A 20,171-nucleotide genomic window follows, 5' to 3' on the forward strand; every position below is an offset into this window, starting at 1 on the left:
ATTCATGAAATGCTTCCTGAATAAACTGGGTGCTAACTTTTGAAAATGTGAATAATGTAGTGTCCAGCAATCTGGTTGGCACAGATCCTATTTGGCATAGCTACACTGACACTATATGGGCATTAGATGGGTGTGCTGACTGTTCTGGTATCAACAGATTAAATGCTAAATAATTTATGAGTTTAAAGCTTTATTTTTAATCAAATGAACTGTCACTGCAAAGCTTTATTGGGCATTGGTGTGATGTCAGATCCTTGTGTAATATGGTTTTTTTGATTGACAGTGTGTTTTTTCAGAATTTTTTGCCTTCTAAAAATCAAATGCTGCCAGTTATGTGATGTAAATTTTTTCATCAACAAACTAAATTAGGATTATTGCAGAAGCTGCCAGCATACAGCAGTGATTAAATTTTTAGACCTGATGACTGAAGTGGTGCCTTCTTGAGAAACCAGTGAACTTTTTTTAGAAGTGCACAAGTCATGAAAATTACTCAGTGTTTATGTTAATAAGAGACAAAACCAAACTTGTATGCTCTATATATAGATAGCATGGCTTGTGTAAAATCCATTTGTAATTCCTTTGCTAAACTGGCTGAAGTCCCACAATAAAAATCAGTGCGCAAGTTATTTCTAGCTGCAGACTTTATTAGATGGTTTTTCAATTGCAAATTTTGTTTTAGTGCACCTAATCTACAATGATATGTGAATAAAGAAGTCACATTTTCTTTTCCTACAAGTACTTAGAGCTGCTTTTCAGCTTGAAGACTGTCTGAGGTATTAATTACATTTTCTGTTAGGAGTTTAAAGGTGGAGACTTCTGTCTTTCCAGGAAGTCAGTTGAAACAGAATGCTCCTGCATTTCCCATAGTTCAGAAATTTCAAACTTAGTCTGAAAGCTAATAAGTCCCAGTGTTTCAATATTATTCCAGCAGAACTTAAAATGAGGAGCAATATATTGAACCTGGTAGAAATTGACTCTGCAGTTAGTGTTGCAGTAACTGCTCATATCAAATATAACTGAAAACACAGTATTTTCTTCTGGGCTAACCCCTTTCTGAGCACTTCAGAACATTCTGAACTGAAATACTACATAGTTGATATTGCCTGAGGTATTTTAAATAATGTTTGTTTAGATAATATGATGAATTGTTGAAGATAGTTATGCTTTTAAATTACTCAGAGGTGTTGATTACATAAAATATTTTGGAGGTCAGGTGTCAAGGGTAGTTAATATAAAAATCAAGCTCATTTGAGATAGGAAACCATGTGAATTATTTCACCAAGAGCAAATACTTTAGCTAACTGGGAGAAATCACGCTAAGGTGATATTAGATATGATTAGCTGCTGGAGTGTGCTGGCATGCAGTTTGTTCATATTCTCTGTATTTATTCAGTGCAAACTCCAACCTAAAGCATTCATTCAGTGCATTCATTTCAGTTTGGGGAAGGAACCACACCTCGACTCTCTTGGTTTCAGGTTTTTTCCCCTTGCACAGTTCTCTGGTGACTCATTGAGAGTTGTTTGTTTTTAAATGTTAGCAGGAGTCATTTTGGTTCACCAGGAAAAGGGCAGCTTGCCTAGTCCATTCTGTTCTTTACTCAGATTCCACCTTAGAGTCAAATAAGAGCCAGAATCGCTCCAGCCAAGTCAGGCTATTGCCATTGGAAAGGAAAATAAAATTTGCCTGCCAGCCTTCCCCTCTCTGGAAGAAGTAGGATAACCTCTTTTGGCTTTAAGGGATGTGATACAGGCAGTTCAGCTACTTCATTCTTTTTGGACTGTGTGAGCATTCTGCATCTTATAGCTGGCAGCAATGCTGGACACAGGAGGAGAAACAGCTTGGACTGGTTAGAAGCGACATTTCAGCAAGGATGCCTTACTGGAAAGAAATCCAGGTTGCCTTTTATATGAACGGTTCTGCTGCTGTAATTTATTTGCATCTAGAAAGCCTCACAAACACTTGAGTTTGAAAGAAAAAAATCACCTTAACAGAATGGCCAAAACAGCAATAAAGCTGAGATGCAAGCTGTAGTAATTGCATTAATTCAACTTCTCTTTTCTTCCACTCAAAAGCAGGTAATTAGCAGGATGTGATTTAGCTAGTGCAGTAGCCTGTTACAGCAGGGACAACAAGGTGGCCCAATGGGCTTCATGCAGAGTTTTAGGCCAGCACTGCCTTAGATTAAATGTGCCTTAAATTGCACCATTAAGGAGTTGGCCCAGATGTATACTTTGCCTCTTGTCAAGAACTAGGTTGACCTACAAGCCCTAAAAACTTCACTCTTAATCTTGTGTTGGAGCTGTTATAAAGGACAGAGAAAATAATTTTCTATTTTGGCAGTTAGAATATGATCAGAAAAATTACAGGTTTATAGTCCCTTCAGCATCTGAACTGTATTTATTCACTCCTGCAGTATTTGACTTTTATGAATGTTTAGCTCTGTGTAAAGAAAAACCAGCAGTATTCTGCAGGGGATGCTAGAGATTTAGGGTCTTTCAGTGTCAGTGTGGAGTCCATTGTAAAGCACAAATTGCATGTATGTTTTAGTTTAAAACTCAGGATTTTTTATTTAGGTTTTTAGACACAGTTCCAGGAGTGTAGCTCAAAGAATACTCTGTCACTGAAAAATCCATTTTGATATCAGTCCACAGGATGAATTTTAATGCTATGCAATGAGGAGACAGATACTTGAAGCACAAGCAAATTCCTTGCTGCAAGCTTAATTGCAATAGGGAGTCTGAATTTATCTTTGTCTTAAATAGCTGGTGGGATTCTTTCCTATGATGAGATGACAGTATAATTTCAGAGGGTTATCAGAAGGCTTTACTGAAGCTTAAAAGTACTGTCAAGTGTGGTGTAGCAGTTACTAAATTACTCATGGTCATGTCTGAACAATTCCAAAAGAAGCAAAAACGATACAAAAAAGTATAAGAGCCCAGTCAGCTGAAAATATTGTTCTGTTTGCAGGCTAGTGATTGTAAATTGGAAGATAAGCTGGAGAAATTCTTGACCTGGAACCCTTCTTGGTTTTAATTTATTTATTGTGTAATAGCCAAATACAAATTAAAAGAGTTTGAAAAATTGCTCTTGAGCCTCAGGTAATTGCTGCAAATTGTTTCAAAATGAGTGTCTCAAATTTTCTTTTTAGTAGATATTCCTGTGTGGTGATCAACTGCTTAAACTGTGCTAAGTCTGTAGGTGACATTTAGGACAGGATCTCTGCCTCTTAGTTGGAGGAACAGCCACAGAAAAATGAACTCCTAAAGGCAAATAGCCAAAAGTCACTTAGCTGTTTGACAGCTGTGAATGTTTGGCTCACTGCAGTTTTCCACTGCAGTGGTATGGGGCATTTAAGCTCTTTAAAGCTCCTTAGTTGTATCATTGAAAGACTAAAGATTGATCAATATGATAAAATCACACTAGAGTGATCACACTATCTCACCAGTGTCAGAAAACTATTACTGGAGTTGAGAATAAGGAACAAAAAAAAATAATCTGTTGATGGCTGATACTTTCTTCCTAAAGGAAACTTTACCAAGTAAAGTACTGTTGCCCTTCTTGGATTTCACATACTTAGCTCACAAACCCTGGGTTAAGCTGTTTTGGTAGTAAAGTAATTTTCATAAACTTTCCAAATTCTGGCTTCAAATCACAGTTTGTCAGCACTACTCTGGGGAGCCTTTTACAAACTCTGACCTCTGCTGGTCAAATGTCTCTGTCCAGTTTTGAGCTTAAATTTATTTTTGAGTTGTGGTTCCCTCACACGTGATGTTCTTTTTGCTCAAATCACTCCTCTTCTTCCAGGTTTAGTCTCCTAAAATATATTACAAAGAATAATTCTATCCTTTCCCTGTCTTTCTTTGGGAAGACTATACAAGAAAATCCTTAATCCTTGTTAATAGCCTAAGCTCCTAATTTCCTCAAATGTCCTGTGTTCCTTCTTTGTATTTGGTGCATCCTGATGGGATATTGCTCCTGATACAGTTCTACAGGAGCCCTGCAGTTTGGCATCAATGCTTTTTTTTTGCTTTCAGACCATCTTGATGAGAGTGCCTTTTCCACAGCTCTTTTGCAGTAGGGTTTGATGTAGTCTGTGATTTCAGAAGAAACTCATGATCTTTCTCCCCTCTGCTGCTTCCAGCTGATACAGTCATTCAGAGCAGTGTCTATTGACTTTACTGGGCAGGGTATTGGATTGGAGTGAGTTATCATAAAGTTCAGTTTATGGGCCCTGCACACAATTTAATCTTTGTGAATTTGCAGTACAAAACTAACCTTGCAGTTGGACTAGCACCTTTATCTTTGTTACAGGATCTTTAGATTCATAAGCAAAAGATTATTGTAAAGGTTCTTACTACAGATTTGAATATTTACATTGTAAACCTGTTTTTTTCAGGTAATTTTGTATCTTTGAACATAACTGAAATTTTAGATTTAAGTGTCTGCTGCTTTTGAAAAATGAGGAAGTAAAATCTAGGAAAAAACCCAGTTCTGACAGGACTAAAATTTCTACTGCCACTTGTTCATGCAGCCATTGAAGTCAGTGGTGTTAGGTGCTGATTTATGTTTATGCCTCATTTGTGAGGGTTCATAATTGAAATAGGTGCCCATGTTTAGTGTGTTTATACCACTTACAAAGTTAAGGAAAATAGGCCAGTTCTTTGAGTAGAAGCTTTTGTGTGATTTGAGGAAGAGTGAATTTGAGCTGATGGTATTTGGGAGATAGCCCAAGGTGGACAAGAGAAAGGGAACCAAACTATATAAACACCATGTGTGTGGGTTCTGGAAGAAAAGAGACCATTATATCAAATGACAACAGATGAAGTGGTGATGCAGCCCACAAAAAGTTAGTTTTCTTCTGTACAGAAGAGGTCCCAGCCCTTCTGTCTATTTTCTCTTTGACCTGCTACAACTAAAACCTTGGTTTTGCTGCTAGTTCCTAAATAATGCCATGCCATAGGTCAGTCTTCCTGTTAAATGAGCTGAACCATATGCTTGGCATAAGATTGTATCTTATTTATTTACAGCAATGACAGATGGGTCTGGATTGGAATGAATAAGAGGAGTCCTGATTCTTTGGGAACCTGGCAATGGAGTGATAACAAACCAGTAAGTTAACTTTTAATCAGGAAGTGTCACATACTGATTTGTTTCAACTAGGACTGCATTGAAAGTAAATTGATAAATATTTTAATTAAAATTTGTCAAGTCTTTCAACAGATTAATAATTCAGAAGAAGATTGTGTCATGCAAGCAGATTTCCAATTAAAAATGTATCTTTAACAAGGCTAACCTGATTTCCATCTCCATTATATTAAAGTAATTTCACAGAAATGTAGTAGTAAACATCCAAGAGATGGTGGAGAAAACAAGGTGTCTTCATACCACAACAGAAGGGAGGGTTTATCAGCTCATTTCCTTGTTGTCAGACTTTTCCAAAAATATCTTCCTCACTGTAATTGCTTTATTTGTCTGAAATTGTGAGTTCTTCCTCCTCCCCTCCAAAAAACAGACATGGAGACTCAAAACTGAAGGAGTAACTGCCATTCAACACATATTTTAATAGTAATAAACATAATGGGACCCCAGGTTTGAAAGGTTATCTCTTGGGATTGCCACAGCAGAATGTCAGATGCTGATTCTTTCACCCTGTCACTCATCCTGTAGGTAACCAGTGTTGTTATGCCACTTGACTATCTGGAAGATGAGTATGATACAAGAGACTGTGCTGCATTAAAGGTTAGTTTCAAGGTTTTTAGTAATGTGTGTTTTTACTTGGAGGTACTTGGAAAAAATAATTTTTCCAGTTGCAAACTGAATTTAGGTTTAGATGTTTTCTAAGGATAGTGAAAAAGCTGTATTGTTCCTTTATCAATCTACACCTATTACAAACTTTCCCTTAATTAAGTATTTTTATGAGACGAGTGCTATGTTAATGATAACCTTTCATAGGACTTCTTTTGTATCTTTTTAACTACAAATGATTTTAGTAACAATGGTATTTTGTATTGCCTAGTGCCATACTATGGATCTCTTGTTTACATATAATTCTTAAGGATGTGTCATGGAGTCGAAAAGAAAAAAGCACAGAGAGCCCTACCAGTAATTTTGAAAAAATCTATACTAGCTTTTCTGATTAAGAAAAAATTTAAAGCCTGAAGAGGAATGCAGTAGCCAGGACAGAGCATGTGTTCATGTTTATTGTGTGTATTTCCTTGTTTACTTGTGAAATAGACTGTATGTTCTCTGTTGGTTTCTAATTTCAAATGTCAGACCTCAGCTTGATTCCTGATTAAGCTCTTCAATACTTAATTTAGTCTTGATGGCATGAGTTTTAAAATAGCCTTTTATTTTTCTGAAGTATCATCTGACTTTTTGCAGTACCTACCATCCCTTTTAACCTAAATAGAACCACTTCTGCTTTTAGGATTTACTGGGGGAAAGGATAATTGCATCCCTTTCCTTCTGTTCACAGCCATTTCCCTTATTTGCTTTTCCTGTCTTCATGACCCCAGACTGAGAACCTGGTCAGCACTGAGCTCCTAAAATTTTAGACCCCAGAGAGCACTTTGAAGGGAATGCTGTGAACATAGTAACTTTCCTCTCCTGCCTGCTAGATTTAGACATGCCATTTCAGTAAGTGATAAAAAATTCTCTTTACTGGAGAGACCAGCAGGAGTGAAGTCAGTTCTTCAAGTTTGATTGTAAGAAATAATTTTAAATAAGAATGATTGTTTCTGTGCCAGTTCAGATGGTGGTTTCTTTTCAGCAGATATGAGATTCATTTCAGGGGAACAAGTTGCAATAGATAATTTAATAATAAGCATCTATGAGAAACTGGGCACTACAAAAACCCTAAGAAACATTAGTTCTAGAAAAACCTTCTTAGATGTTTGTGTGTAGATGATCTTAAGCCCTTTATGTTATTGCTTCACAGCATTAGCTAACATGAAGAGTTATAGTTGAAGTTATAGCTGCTCTTTTATTTGCAAAATAAATTGTGTGGCTAACAACACACTAAAATACACTGACTTTGCCAAAGGACCTTTTTATTACAGTTTAATTTTACATTTCAAAGGCCTATGCTATCCTAACTCAGTTCTCTGTTTCTATTTTTATGCAGACCTCACAGTTTTCACGGAGATCATTTTGGAGATTTTACTTCCATGAAGCCAGAGACCTTGAATTTTACTTCAGGCCTTTTGATTGTGAAGCTAGGCTTGAATGGGTCTGCCAGATAACAAAAGGTAAACTGCAGTTACATCCATTTGTTTGTATAAAGAGTTTAATACAATGAGTTGTAATTATTGCCCTATAATAGAAACTTTGTAAACAGTATTTTGTTGTTTCCTCTCTGAACTGCTAAAGAGGACAGTACATGAAATGTCTCATGGATGTCACATACAAACAGATGTACACTTAGAAACTGACCTTGAGGAGAATGCAGTATCAGTGCTCTTGTATTCTTTCTAGTCCCATGAAGTAAGTGGTTTCTTGTGTGTTGATATAAGCCACTGAGTTGCAGCACTTGTGGACTTGACTTAATGTTTCTTAGTGATATTTTTAACTAAATCACCACAAGTATTTTGGGCGTACAGTTTGCTTCAACCTTAGGTCAACTAGCCTTCTTGTAGAACAGGTGTAGTAGCTCCTCATTGTAGTGAGGAGTGGGAATACCAAAGAATAGCATGGTATATCTGCACAGATCCAGGTTTTTTCATGCAGTATGTAATCCAGTAGACTTTTACATTTGGGTTGTTGATTAAAAGGTGTCTTGGGATGAAACTTTCTTGTTGGGGTGAGATTCTGGTGGAAATACTACTTTGATGCTTGAGAGATGAAAGAACCACAGATATGTAAGATGGAGGTATGCAGTACTCCCATTCATTTTATATTAGCTAATTTTAAACTATTAAACCCGTGTATGATTTCATTCTCCTTTCTTTTCATCATGAATGCTGAGAAGTATGAGTGCTAACCATCACTTCTATTATTGGTGGCCACAGTCTTGTTAGAAAGTGAATTCAGTGACTTTTCCTTTTTTCTTCTGAACAGGTAGCACTCCAAAGACACCAGAGTGGTATATACCAGGTAATTTGACTTCTTCTGTATTTTTCCACTATGTTGTAGGGTTGTTTGTACTCAGTATCTTTTATTAGGTTTGTTACATTGCTACTGCAATGCCTATTTCATTCCAGAAAAGATTATGACTGATAGAATTTGGTTTTGAGAAAGTTCAAAATGCAGAGCATTGACTCTTCCCAGTGTCAAATTGAGATTCCTTAATAAATTCAGAAAAATAAAAGATTTGTATTTCAGAATTCATTTCTTACTCATGTGATATTTCTTCTGTGTAGATGAAATTGGAATTCATGGACCCCCACTTGTTGTTGATGGAGCAGAGCTGTGGTTTGTACCAGATAAAAACCTGAGCTACCAGGAAGCTATTTCCTACTGTCAAAAAAATGATAGTGATTTAGCCTCTATAGAGTCTTACCCAAAATTCAGGACAATACTATCTCAAATAGAAAAGGTAAGGGGGTGTAATCTGTTTTTACAGTTACTTTCCCTTGCAGGGAAATTTACTTGCCAAGTTTTCCAGTATAAGAAAATGTTAATCCTAATTTCTTTCTTTTTCCTGTTGGCCTGAATGGTTTTCAATTGTACTTAAAAGGAAAAGATGGGATAAAAGAGAATTATTTTAATGTCAGTCTGGTAAAAGAATTTTTAAATTTAAAAGTAGGTTTAACAACATTAAAAAAACACAAAGCTCTCTGAATGGGGAAAAAGTGTCATAGCAGGCCCACCATGCAAGCATCCCATTGTCTGCAAATATTTCATTAACAATTGTGCTAGTTCTTAATTTTGTGCACAGGACAACATATAGTTTTTCACCTGGTGAGAGGATTTAATTAGAAATGCTGGATGATCTGATAGGCTTTATGGAAGGGGTTTGTGTTGTACATGGCATAAAAGTACATTCTTGTAAGGCATCTGAGAAAAACATGTCAAGTTTCAGTACCTCTGTGTCTAATTTTGTCACATTGTTCTATGTTTGGTAGAGTCAGGAGCTCTTTCTCTGTGGGTTGTAAAACACTGGGTTTTGTTCTTTCTTTCCACAGTTATCAAACAGCGAACAGAAGTGGTGGCTGAAGTTTATTGATTATGGCTACAGCTATCATTCACCGTATGTAGAATAATTATGAGATGCTTTATTGTAAGCTTTATTTTGTGCTTTTTAGGAATTGTTAAGTGGAGTCGTTAATTCATAGTAATTTTATTGTAACTGAGTTAGTCATCCATTTCTTATGCGTGTTATCAGAGCCTCTAGATTTTGGGCTGTTGGGCATGGCCATCTTAGTCTTCTTGTGTGAATCCTTGAAATGTGTGATCCTAGTAGCTAATGTATTCCCTTGATCTTTGAAATGCTTTTATTGGGGTTTTGGGCAAACTTCTGTGTTCTGCTAAGATTTGGAGAACTGACCAAAAAAAAGTGCCCAGTCTGTTGACTCTGAGGATTGAGGAATACCCAAGAACAGGAAATAGGAAATTGGTTTAAGACATCACTCTTCTAGTTAGGTAATGCCAAAGTGTTGGAGGACTTTTAGTATAACCTTGTAGAGCTGAGATGACTCACAGCAAATCTTGCATCATTCCCTTCTTGGCTGCAGGGAAGATTCATAGGCTTTTTACAAGGAAAGTCCTTCACTTTCCAAAATACTATAGCAATGCACTATTGTGAAAAGGAAACCAGAGCTATTTCCTATTCCCTTCACTTGTCCTGGCAATGTGCTGTGATTGCAGCATGGTGATAAATAATCTCATTCTGCACATTTCAAAAAGTTAATTTGGGCACAATATATAAATGCTGAACCTGCCACTTATTTATTTCTAGCCTAGTTTGTGTAGGGCATCTAGAAACAGTTAATAGCCCAAATTTTTGTTTGCACTGACACTGTTGCTATCAGAGTTTCTCCGTGAAGGTCACATTGGATTGGAGATTAACTGAAATATTTATATCCAGTTTACAGTTATTTCCACGCTTCCATGATAGATTACTGAGAGATTGCTGGTACATTTCCAGAAAGAACTGGTATAGAGGTAAGGTTGTTTTTATTTTTCCCCCCCTCTCCTATTGCTGTGTTTGTTTGAAAAGAAAAAAAGTAGTAATTACTGTTCTACCCAAGCTCTTCTATTTTGGTATCAATCTGCAATTAATAGGAGTGAATGGCTTCTTCATGATAATCTGATTGACTGTTGAATCATTTATTACTTCCTCATGGTAGAATCCATGGTAATAATTCTTAATGGCCAGAGGCAAACCTGAATTCTAATGGCAATTTTTTATGATAGCTTGTCACTCTTTTTGCAACAGAAATAAATCTGGTTTTGGTGGCTACCTTTTTGTGTTTATGCCACATGTTCTGAGGTCTGGAGTTTGTCTGAGAGCTGTTTGTTAGAGAGCTTAACTCTGTACTTGCAACCGTGTACATATCTGAAGACACAAATTCCATTAACTGTTGGAGTCATATTGTAAGGGATAGACAGAGTAATGAAAAAGCCTCCTGGTGGTACTTGAAGTGTATTGCTTCCTTTCTTCAACACTTTTATGTTGAGGAAAATGTATAACCTCCAGAGAACAAGAGGCTCCTCCTGTCTTCTACCATTTCTATTTAAAGCATGTTTCCCCCATTATTCAGTTGTTTGCTGCTGAACTGTTTTCATCTCTGTTAGCTAAAAATTGCTCTAGATCAGAAAGTCAGTCCATTTATGACTGCAGGAGTCATGTAAAGCAGTGCAGGTCAGATGCTCTCCATGTAGATGTTGAAGGATTCCTTTTGGCTTTTTTTGACAATTAGGTGTACCCTCTTTGCCAGAATACAAGGTTAGTCCTCATATACAAAATCTTTTTTTCAATAATATTCTGTTTTCAAATTCTCTCTGCCTATACAAACTGGTAATACTGGAAGTAAGAGTGAGACTCTGGATCTTTAGGAATATTGTACTACTGTCTGATATAAATGATTTATGCTTGCCTTCTGCTCTACTGCTATTTTTAATGCTTTCAATTGCACAATAGTTCACTGTGGTTGCACCAAAACGGATTTCCCTTCAGACTGGTCCTTGTCATGTCATAAAGTATGGAGAGCAACTGGAGTGTGATAGGCATTACCGTAACTGTTTTTTAAACTTTTATTTCTGCAGACTACCCAGTTAACTGTAATGTGAAACTACCCTTCATCTGTGAAAAAAACAATGCCTCCTTACTAGAGAAACATGATCCCAGTTACCGCCCAGTCCAAGGAGGTTGCCCTAAAGGCTGGCATCAGTTCCGGAATAAGGTACAGAGATAACACAGATTCATCATCCTTGCCTATTCTTCACAGTCCAGTAAGCTGGAATGCCTTTCTGAAAGAAAGGAGGAGGTAGCCCCTCTGTTGAGGAATAGACTAGAAATGGACTTTTGAAAACTAACTGTAGTGATGAAAATAATCTCGTCCCCTTTTTGTCCCTTGTTCAGGATTGATGGCTTCTTAAATTCAAAGCATTCATTTTCAGATTGTTTTGCTTTCCCATTGCCACACATTTAGGTCCAAAAACATTGGTTGTAGTATCTAGTCTTGGGCTCCTTCTTTGGATGAAGAGAAGGATTTGAAAGGGAGAGGATGAGGTTTCTGTGGCAGAAGCATGCTGCGTCTGTTCTGGAGTAATCATAGGCAGGCAGCAAGTTGGCAGACACTATTTCCTGAGTTGCCTTAATGATTAAATTTACGTAAGAATCAGTGAGCAGCTTTTAAGAATTAACCAACAAGTCAGAATCCATAGAATAATTAATTATTTCAGTACTATGTTTTAAGGCAGTCATCTAAAGTCTTAGCGAGACTCATTCCTGTTGTTTGCTCCACCATTATTCTTTACATGTGCATCAAATCTTCAAATCTGCACGTTACGTTGTGCCAAGGTTTGCAAACTTACTTCACATCATTGCAGAATAGACCTTGGAGTTCCCAAGTAGTTTTTCCCTAAAGGTAGCTTATTTCAAGTTCCTGACCAGCACTATTTGACTGCAGAGTTCATGTGTGAGTTGTCATTCCTAAAACAGTACATGATTCTGAGGTGGCAAATAAGAATTACTGAGTATGAGTGAGGCATTAGTCAGGGAGATTGTTTATATTTAACTACTCTGCTGAACCAAATAAATGTTTGCAACTATTATCATGTCCCTTGCTTTCTGCAAAAAAAATGTTATATTTTATTGCAGGAAATGAGAAGTGAGTTTTTAGGGTTGGTTTAAGATTTTTGATTTATGTCTTAGGCAGAATGGTATGATAAAAATAATTTTCATTATATTTATTTTGCAGTGTTTTCTAAAGATGAAACCTGAACATTTAACATTTAATGCAGCTAATGAAAAATGTGTAACTTTTGGAGGCTCTCTTCCATCTATCTCAGATCAAGCTGACCAAGGTATGGTGGTGGACTGGGGGCACTTTAGTGTGCAGCTTCTCTTCTATATTCAAAATAGTTCTGCTTAAGAGCTTGAGCATAAATCACTTGGTTATCCACAGGCATACTTAGGAGCATTCTAAAAATCCAGGACTGATTAAAAATGTGTTGTCTGTTGTTTGCATCACTGGAAACATAACATGGAAATGCAGTTACCAGATACTTGAACCAGTCAGTTTGAAGAGCAGCTTCTTTATATGATCTTAACCCATTACAAAAAGAAAAAAGTTGCAAAACCTTGTTGAGAGAGTTGAGCATAAAATGGTCATCACTGAATGAAGAATTGTTTGGCTTTCCTAGCTAAAGCATAACTGAGACTGTAGACTTTGCACTGTGAAAAACCACCTTAGAAGCTGCTTCCAAGAGAAGCTCAGCTCTGTGTGTGGGAATGAGGTGGCAAATACAGTGCCACCTGGAGCACAGGACCCTCTGTTTCTGCATGTGCAGCTTAATGTGGCAATGTGTCCAAAGTGACCCCCTTTGAGCTCTTCAGGACACTGATGAGAGGATTGGAAGCAGGAGGACTGGAAGACAGAACTGTTTCACCTAAATCAACTAAGGTCAATGAGAGAAATGCAGTGAGGAAGAAATGGGTTCACATTGGCTGCAAGTAATGTTCAGCAATAAACTGATGAATGATATGGCTGAATTTGCAACTATATTCTTGTGGATAATTAAGAGTTCTCTTGAGGGTGTATCTGAAGTAGCTCAGTTGAATTCTGCAGTGCCCACAGTGCATATTTTCTTTATAAGCAAATAACCTCTTGCCAAACAAAATATGGTAAATAGACTAGAGAAGTCAAGAGTGTACCTACAGGCAGCAGCTTAATGGTAATTTTCTTTCACTGCTGTTATTGGGGAGGAATAGGGTTATGTACAGGAATATACATGTCTCAGACCTGGGTGTTTTTGTATGTATTTAAGGTTGGAAAAGCACAGCCATTCTGAAATGTAACATAGCAGGATCCCTCGTGTGATTTGGTGCAATTGGAAGTGTTTGTTATTTTGTCTTGTTTGTTTTTCTTTTCTCTGTGTAGTGGAGACCACCTATATGGAAAGGAGACACAGTCCTCTTAAAATGTGCTTCTTTCTGTGGGCTGCCTCTACCCCTCCTGGTGGTATTGGGGGCTAGCCCTGACCTGCAAATCTACAGTGGCTTTGTCTTGTTCAGAAAATAGGCTGTGGCTAGTCTGGCATGTGACCAATAGCTGAAACATGTCAGCAGTAGCTAATTACACAGCTTTGATTTGTCTTCCTAAATTAGTCAAGTTTAGTGAATGTCTTTGGTGCCTGGGGCATTACCAGAGCCCATTGTTTCTTCCCAGAATGCTCACTAAGAGGGGTCTGATACAAGATTTACCTGGCTGAATTTTTTTTCAGCTAAATCTGACTTCCTTTGACCTGTCCTGCTGTCTCTGATGGTGGGGTGGACAAAGTCTGCCAGAATCCAAAAAACGTTCTGATTTATGATATGTAAAATAGAAAGATGGGAGACTTTGTCCATCAATTCAGAAAGGGCAGCAAGACAAGAGAAGATCTTGCAGGCTTGTGGAAAAGCAGCTTCTTAAATTTGTGTGTGAATAAAAGACTGCCAATTAGTGGGCAAAGGAACAGTTTTAATCACCTAATTTCTCCTCAGCTCAGAATTTGAAGGGCAAATACCAACTGCTCCTTTCAGATAAAATCACTATGAAAGGTGTTATCAAATGGAAGGACGGAATGATAAGCATTCATCAGTCATGAAGGCTGGAAAAATTAAATTAACACAAACAGGGATTACATTGTCTTACTTAGATGAAGTCTTCTTTTGGAGGTTTACTGTTGTTTTCCTAACCACAATATGTACATTTACTCTTCTGTCCAACAGATTATATAACATCGTTGCTTCCTGGCCTGCCAAAAGATATTTGGATTGGTTTACAGTTCCTCTTCAGTACAAGGGAAAATAAATGGATAGATGAGAGTAGACTGTTGTATAGTAACTTTCACCCACTCCTGACAGGGAGGTTAAGGAAAATTCCACTGGATGTAAGTTCTGACTTTTGACTTCTTTTGCCTATTGAGTAATGAAATTTGGAATGTTGTGTCAAAAAAAAACCCCATGTGTAACAGACCAAATTCCCCAGTTAGTCATTTTAATTGGCCAACAGGGTGGCTGACAGTACTGGAGTTCTGTTTACCTTAGTTGGATGACAACTTCTGAAAGGTATTTAGCTTAGGAAAACTTTCTGAGTCCAGGCACCTGGTAGTGTCTGTAAAGCAGGTAAGCTGTATAAGCTGTATTGCACCACTCCTTTGAAACTTCTTAAACAAGTTCAGACAGCTGGGGATCTCCTAGGCTCATGTTACTTCACCTCTACACAAGTATGTTTTTACCCTATTTGAGTCTGATAAGGATATTTCTGTTTCTCAGCTTTTTGATGAAGAATTTAACAATCAGTGTGGTGTAATCCTCAATGATCCCAAATCACAATATGTTGGAACATGGAATTTCACTGCTTGTGCTGACAGGCACTTCTTGGGTATATGCCAGCGGTCTGTAGGTAAGTCTGAAGAGTCAAAATAAATTGCAGCCAGAGTTTAAAGGTGCATGTGCCAGGAGACTTCAATGCATGTAAATGATTTCACTTGAAGAGCAAGATTCTTGTAGAGACTGAGCAGGTAAATTCTAGAAAAGCAGAGTGTAGAGGATGATCTGGGGCCTGTTTTGTCAGCCATTCAGAATTTTCCCTATTGTGTTTCATAGGCCAGCTCAGGGAGAATCTCTTTTCCTGAGAGACTTTGTGCAGTCTCAGTGGAATTACACTTCAGCAGATGGGTCTTTAATGTTCTGTGTGTATAGAGGTCATGTACACTGAGGGATGGAACAAGTGATTCCTTTTCAGAACTGTGGAAGTGAGAAGCCCTAGGAAGGAATCGCACAATATTTATATCCTCCTTAAATACATCCTCTGTCTTTTAGTTCTATGAGAATATAAAGTATCATAGACTTTAAATGTTGAAGTTGGTCTCTCCCCAGAAAAAACTTGAGAGTTGGTGTGAGTGGTATTTTTTAATCTGAACTAAAAATAATATTCAGATGTCCCCATGTGGGTTGGCAAATACCAATTACTGGAATAAGATCAAACGCATATAGTTATTATGTGCATTTAATTACTGCTATGGGCTAATGTTCAGCATACCCACTTCTGAGTAGGTTCCTTTATATAAATAATCCTTTTAAGTGATGAACATGCTATCTTCTAAAAAAGAATCAAACACAAAGAAACCTAGGTGTACAAAACGCCCAAGACTACACCCACCTTCTTTAGTCTCCAATAGGCAGAGATTTCCACCTCCCACCTCCATTTAACATACAAAATCCTCTTTACTCAGTGCCAAATACTCCAGAAATTCTAAGTGTTAAGATTAGAAGTTTGGATGGAAGAGATGTCATAAAAATGTGAAAAGGAGACTTTTACGAATTGGAGGTTGACAATGTATCTGTTTATATCAATCTCTTATTAGTCTGGAGTGACTAAATACTCAATGTTTCTTTGCCACAGCTGTAGAAGGTTTAATGAGAAAGGTTTTTGGAGTGACAGAGAATGTGTCCTGCTATGGTCTGGTCTTATACTGTGTTAGGAATCTAAGCATAGTTTGGGCTGGGAGGGACCTCAGCAGGTTGTAGGGACAGCTGTGTGAGAGTCGAAGCTGTCTAGGGCTTTATCATCAGGAAAAAGATGATTCATGTTCATTGGAAATCTTGGCATGACTGTGTTTTGCAGAATTTCTTGAGATGGTAATCATCAGCAATTATTTTTTCAGAAATGAACATTTTGCTTACTGCCTTGTTTCCAATTTGGTACCCTTTGATGTGTGATGGCACCCTGGGTTCCATGGTTCTCTTTTGTAGCTGTTTACTAAGTGAAAGCATTTGGCAGCAGACAAACTACTTGAAACAATCTGTTTGAGCCTTGTCAGTTTTCTGATCTACTGAAAGCTGTAAATATCAAATTAATATTGTGTTTCTGTTGTCATGTGTTTTGGAAAATGGCCCTGTCAGCCAATCAATCAGCCATTTATATACTGGTATTTATAGTGATGCCTCCCCTCACCCCTTGCAGGCATTTTTCTACTTCAAGTGTTTTAAATATTGGGAGGGTTCTGCCTTTTGCAGAATGAGTTTCTTTTTGGTTGTGTATAAAGCTTTTGGGGTTACCATTTGTATGCTTAACCCTACCACCCATGGGAATATTTGCACCTTCTATTTACTGCAGTAGCCAAGCATCACTGAGCTGTGCCTTCAGGTGTGGGGCAGGTAACTGTGATAACACTCTGTGCTCAGAGCACAAATAGTGAATTATCTCCCTCCCTATGCAAGCTGGATTTTCTGCAGTTAGTTAAGTGGAGGTGAAAACAGTTCTCACTATATTCATGGATGGCAATAAGGAGTTCTGGGACTGTGCTGTACCAAGATCTGCATAGACGGGTTCTGTGGCCCAATAGATTTGCATAACCATAAATCCACAGGCTCCACAGAGATGAATGAGTCATGTTTCGCTGTTGCTACATTACAGCAGAGAGCACTTGCTCTCTCATGTTTGTGTATAATTGAAGTTATAGAATATGTTTTTAATTCAATAAATTAATTAGCAATTAATTTAAAATAACATGTAAAAATAAATGAACCTAAATTGAGAAAAAGATATTTAATAATACATTGGCTGAAAATAATAATTATTTTTAATATATATTTTTCTATATAAGATATCAATGATGTTTGCTTCTAACTATAATTATCAGCATAATCTACTATCTAAGATTTTTTTTCCCAAGCGTAGTCAAACAGGTTTTTCTGATTGTTACAGAGATATTTGGAGTTTAAAATGTATTACAGTATTTAACTACCTAATTACTGGACTTCTTTTCTTATGTATAGGTACTGCTGATAACCAGACAGAGCAAGTCATTAATGAAACATTGAGCTATCAAAATGTTCAATACATGTTAATTCTGAAGAATTTGTCCTGGAATGATGCAATGGCTGCATGCATAAATAACAAGATGCAGCTGGTTAGCATTACAGATCAGTTCCAGCAGGCTTTTCTTGCTGTTCAGGCTGCTCTTCATAATTACCCACTCTGGACTGGACTCTTCAGCAGAGATGTAAGTTTTGTTTTTTCCTCAAACTGTGGCTTAAGGTAATTTCTACAGTTGTGTGAAACAAAACCTGAGTTAAAGAAATTCAGTAACAAATTACTCTCTGGGCTAAAAGTTGTTTTAATTTAGGGATAACCATCTCAAGATAAATGTTTTGAACCTTCAGTTCTCCAAGTTACATATTCTTGAACTCCGCTGGATGAATTGATGATGATGATAAAATTATTTTAAAACACTGATGATGAAGGGATATATTGTAGGGTGGCAGCAACATAGGTTACTGAGTCATCTCTTTTGTTTACAAATGAGTAATGAGTGTTGCCATTTAATATCATCACCACTGTTTACAGTACCACTCTAGAAAGATGACCCAAAAATCTGTTTTGGAAGGGCGAAACTACAAGTGGCAAATAAAATTCAAAATGAATCATTGAATATTTGTGGAGATACATTTTTGAAGTTTAACTTAGATTCTATTGTTACTTCATGTTATTTATACCTGTGTTGTGAGTCTGAGGGAGGCATCTCTGAGACAGGTTAGTGTGTTTTTCTTTCTCCCTATGGTTTTTATTTGGTAAAAAAAATAAAATAATGCAGGAGGGGCTGCTTTTTATCTTTATTAGCTGGAGGACCTCTTGAAAATCTTTATTGTGGATTGAGAGGTGTCTCAGCTGTTAATGGGATGGCTTGGGCTTTCTGGCCAGGTTTATCTCTTTTGTCACACACATAAGTCTGGAGATAATTGCAAGAAAAAAGTTAGAATTTTTTTAGAGGTGCCTTACCTACACAGTATGGTGGTGTTCATGCAGCACTGTGGTGTTATGTTCTGCTATTGTCACTTCTGGGCTACTGGATACTTTAGCAAATAGGGGAAAACAGAAATTTGAGTATATACTTTATGGAGAATATTTTTAAATTTTTAAATGAAACAACCATTTAATCTTAGTGAAAATGGGGAAACCAGACAACCTATTTTCCCCATCTCTTTTGATTTTTTTATCTGTAAGTGAAGATCAAATGATTCATTTTGTGGCATATAGCTCAGGCATGCACTGGCTCTTCACTATTGCAACACTTCATTATTTAGGCACAATTAAAATGTCACATGAAAGTATATTATAATGCAACTGGTCAACAGAACTTGTTACTCCAGTGCTGAAATCAAGACACAAAAGAAAGATATAAGACAAATTACACAACAGTAGGGGGATTTCCCAAAGACTTTCAAATGTAAGGTTTTTTAAAGATAGCATGCTGCTTGTTATGTGGAGTTTTTTTTTCCTACATCCTCCAGGGCAGGAACATCAATTAAGTATTTAATAATTACTTTCAACTCAATATAGAGTAACTGAGACTGGACTTTCTTCTCAGTTATTAGCAGTTTTCCAAGATTAGGAGATGATATCCACCATTGCTTTGCAGATGCAAATGATGCAGTTTGGACATCCCATTGCTAGGCCTGCCTCCCTAAGAACAGTAGTGAGACATTACCTTTGGATAATTTACCATTCAGCTAATTTGTATTTTTCCAACTGCAGAACTTAAAATAACAAAGCTTGTTATATTATAAGCAGGAAATCAGCTCATGAGGGCAGTGGAACACTTACAGTTCTCATCAGAGACACTGAAAATGTCTAGCCAATGTAAATGTATTATCATACCATTTTCTGCACCTTATTTTTTTTTTTTCTGTGTAAGCTCATTCCTTTTGCTTAAATAATGCTAGGGTGGAAAACATTATGGCTGGCTGGATGGGAAGCATGTGAGTTTTAGTCGCTGGTCTGAAGATGATGAAGACACAAATGAAGAATGTGTGTTTTTGGATACTGATGGCTTCTGGAAAACTTCTGACTGCTCCTCTGAAAATCGAGGAGCTATTTGCTATGCATCAGAAAGTATGTATGCAACCATCATTTTTAGAAAAGTTGACTTTTATTTTATTATGAAATGAATTCAATGATTTCAGCTTGTAACTTCAAAATTACAACATTTTAAAACTTACATTTTCTCCAACAGTCTGATTTCTATGCCCTTAAAAAAAAAACTGGCTTCAAAGGCAGGGGACATGCACCTGTTGGTCTTAATCTAATTGTACCTTAGAAATAAATTCAGCATGGATGCATTGGGTTAATGCCCTTATTGCCAACTGATCCTATCTTTGCACTGCTTCTCTAAGATTGTTGCATACTAATCTCTCCCACTTGCCTGTGGGAGAAGATTAAAATATCTCTGTATTGTTTACATCTTAATATTGGAACCTCCTGAAATCTATTCAGACATGGAAATCTTCTACAGGGAGAAGGTACATGGCTATATGGAGAAGGGTAGAAGGTTGACACTGAATTGAAAATCATCATCTGAAGTTCACAAAACCTTTCTAAATACCTACTAATTATAACAAGACAGGAATGTAGTAGGATTTGGTTTTTTTACTTCCAGGAAAGAGCTGTGCTAGTAATGTATCCTTCAGAAAAAGATTTTTCTGAGAGATCATCACAGACTTTTTCTCTATGAGACCATG

At 37.1% G+C, this 20,171-nt stretch overlaps 1 protein-coding gene across 1 annotated transcript in view; it reads left to right on the forward strand.

Annotated features, from left to right (window-relative positions):
• LY75 (lymphocyte antigen 75) overlaps positions 1-20,171 on the forward strand; it is a 43,888-nt gene that overhangs the window by 14,081 nt on the left and 9,636 nt on the right. Inside the window, exons 14-26 of the mRNA XM_066553783.1 lie at positions 5,029-5,110; positions 5,669-5,740; positions 7,125-7,248; positions 8,057-8,092; positions 8,359-8,534; positions 9,124-9,188; positions 10,026-10,102; positions 11,207-11,343; positions 12,364-12,469; positions 14,376-14,536; positions 14,922-15,051; positions 17,430-17,656; positions 19,377-19,545. Coding sequence (XP_066409880.1) covers positions 5,029-5,110; positions 5,669-5,740; positions 7,125-7,248; positions 8,057-8,092; positions 8,359-8,534; positions 9,124-9,188; positions 10,026-10,102; positions 11,207-11,343; positions 12,364-12,469; positions 14,376-14,536; positions 14,922-15,051; positions 17,430-17,656; positions 19,377-19,545 — 1,562 coding nt within the window. The remainder of the gene's footprint in view (positions 1-5,028; positions 5,111-5,668; positions 5,741-7,124; positions 7,249-8,056; positions 8,093-8,358; positions 8,535-9,123; positions 9,189-10,025; positions 10,103-11,206; positions 11,344-12,363; positions 12,470-14,375; positions 14,537-14,921; positions 15,052-17,429; positions 17,657-19,376; positions 19,546-20,171) is intronic.

This window comes from Molothrus aeneus, chromosome 7 (assembly GCF_037042795.1).
Source record: "Molothrus aeneus isolate 106 chromosome 7, BPBGC_Maene_1.0, whole genome shotgun sequence".
Taxonomy (NCBI): Eukaryota; Metazoa; Chordata; class Aves; order Passeriformes; family Icteridae; genus Molothrus; species Molothrus aeneus.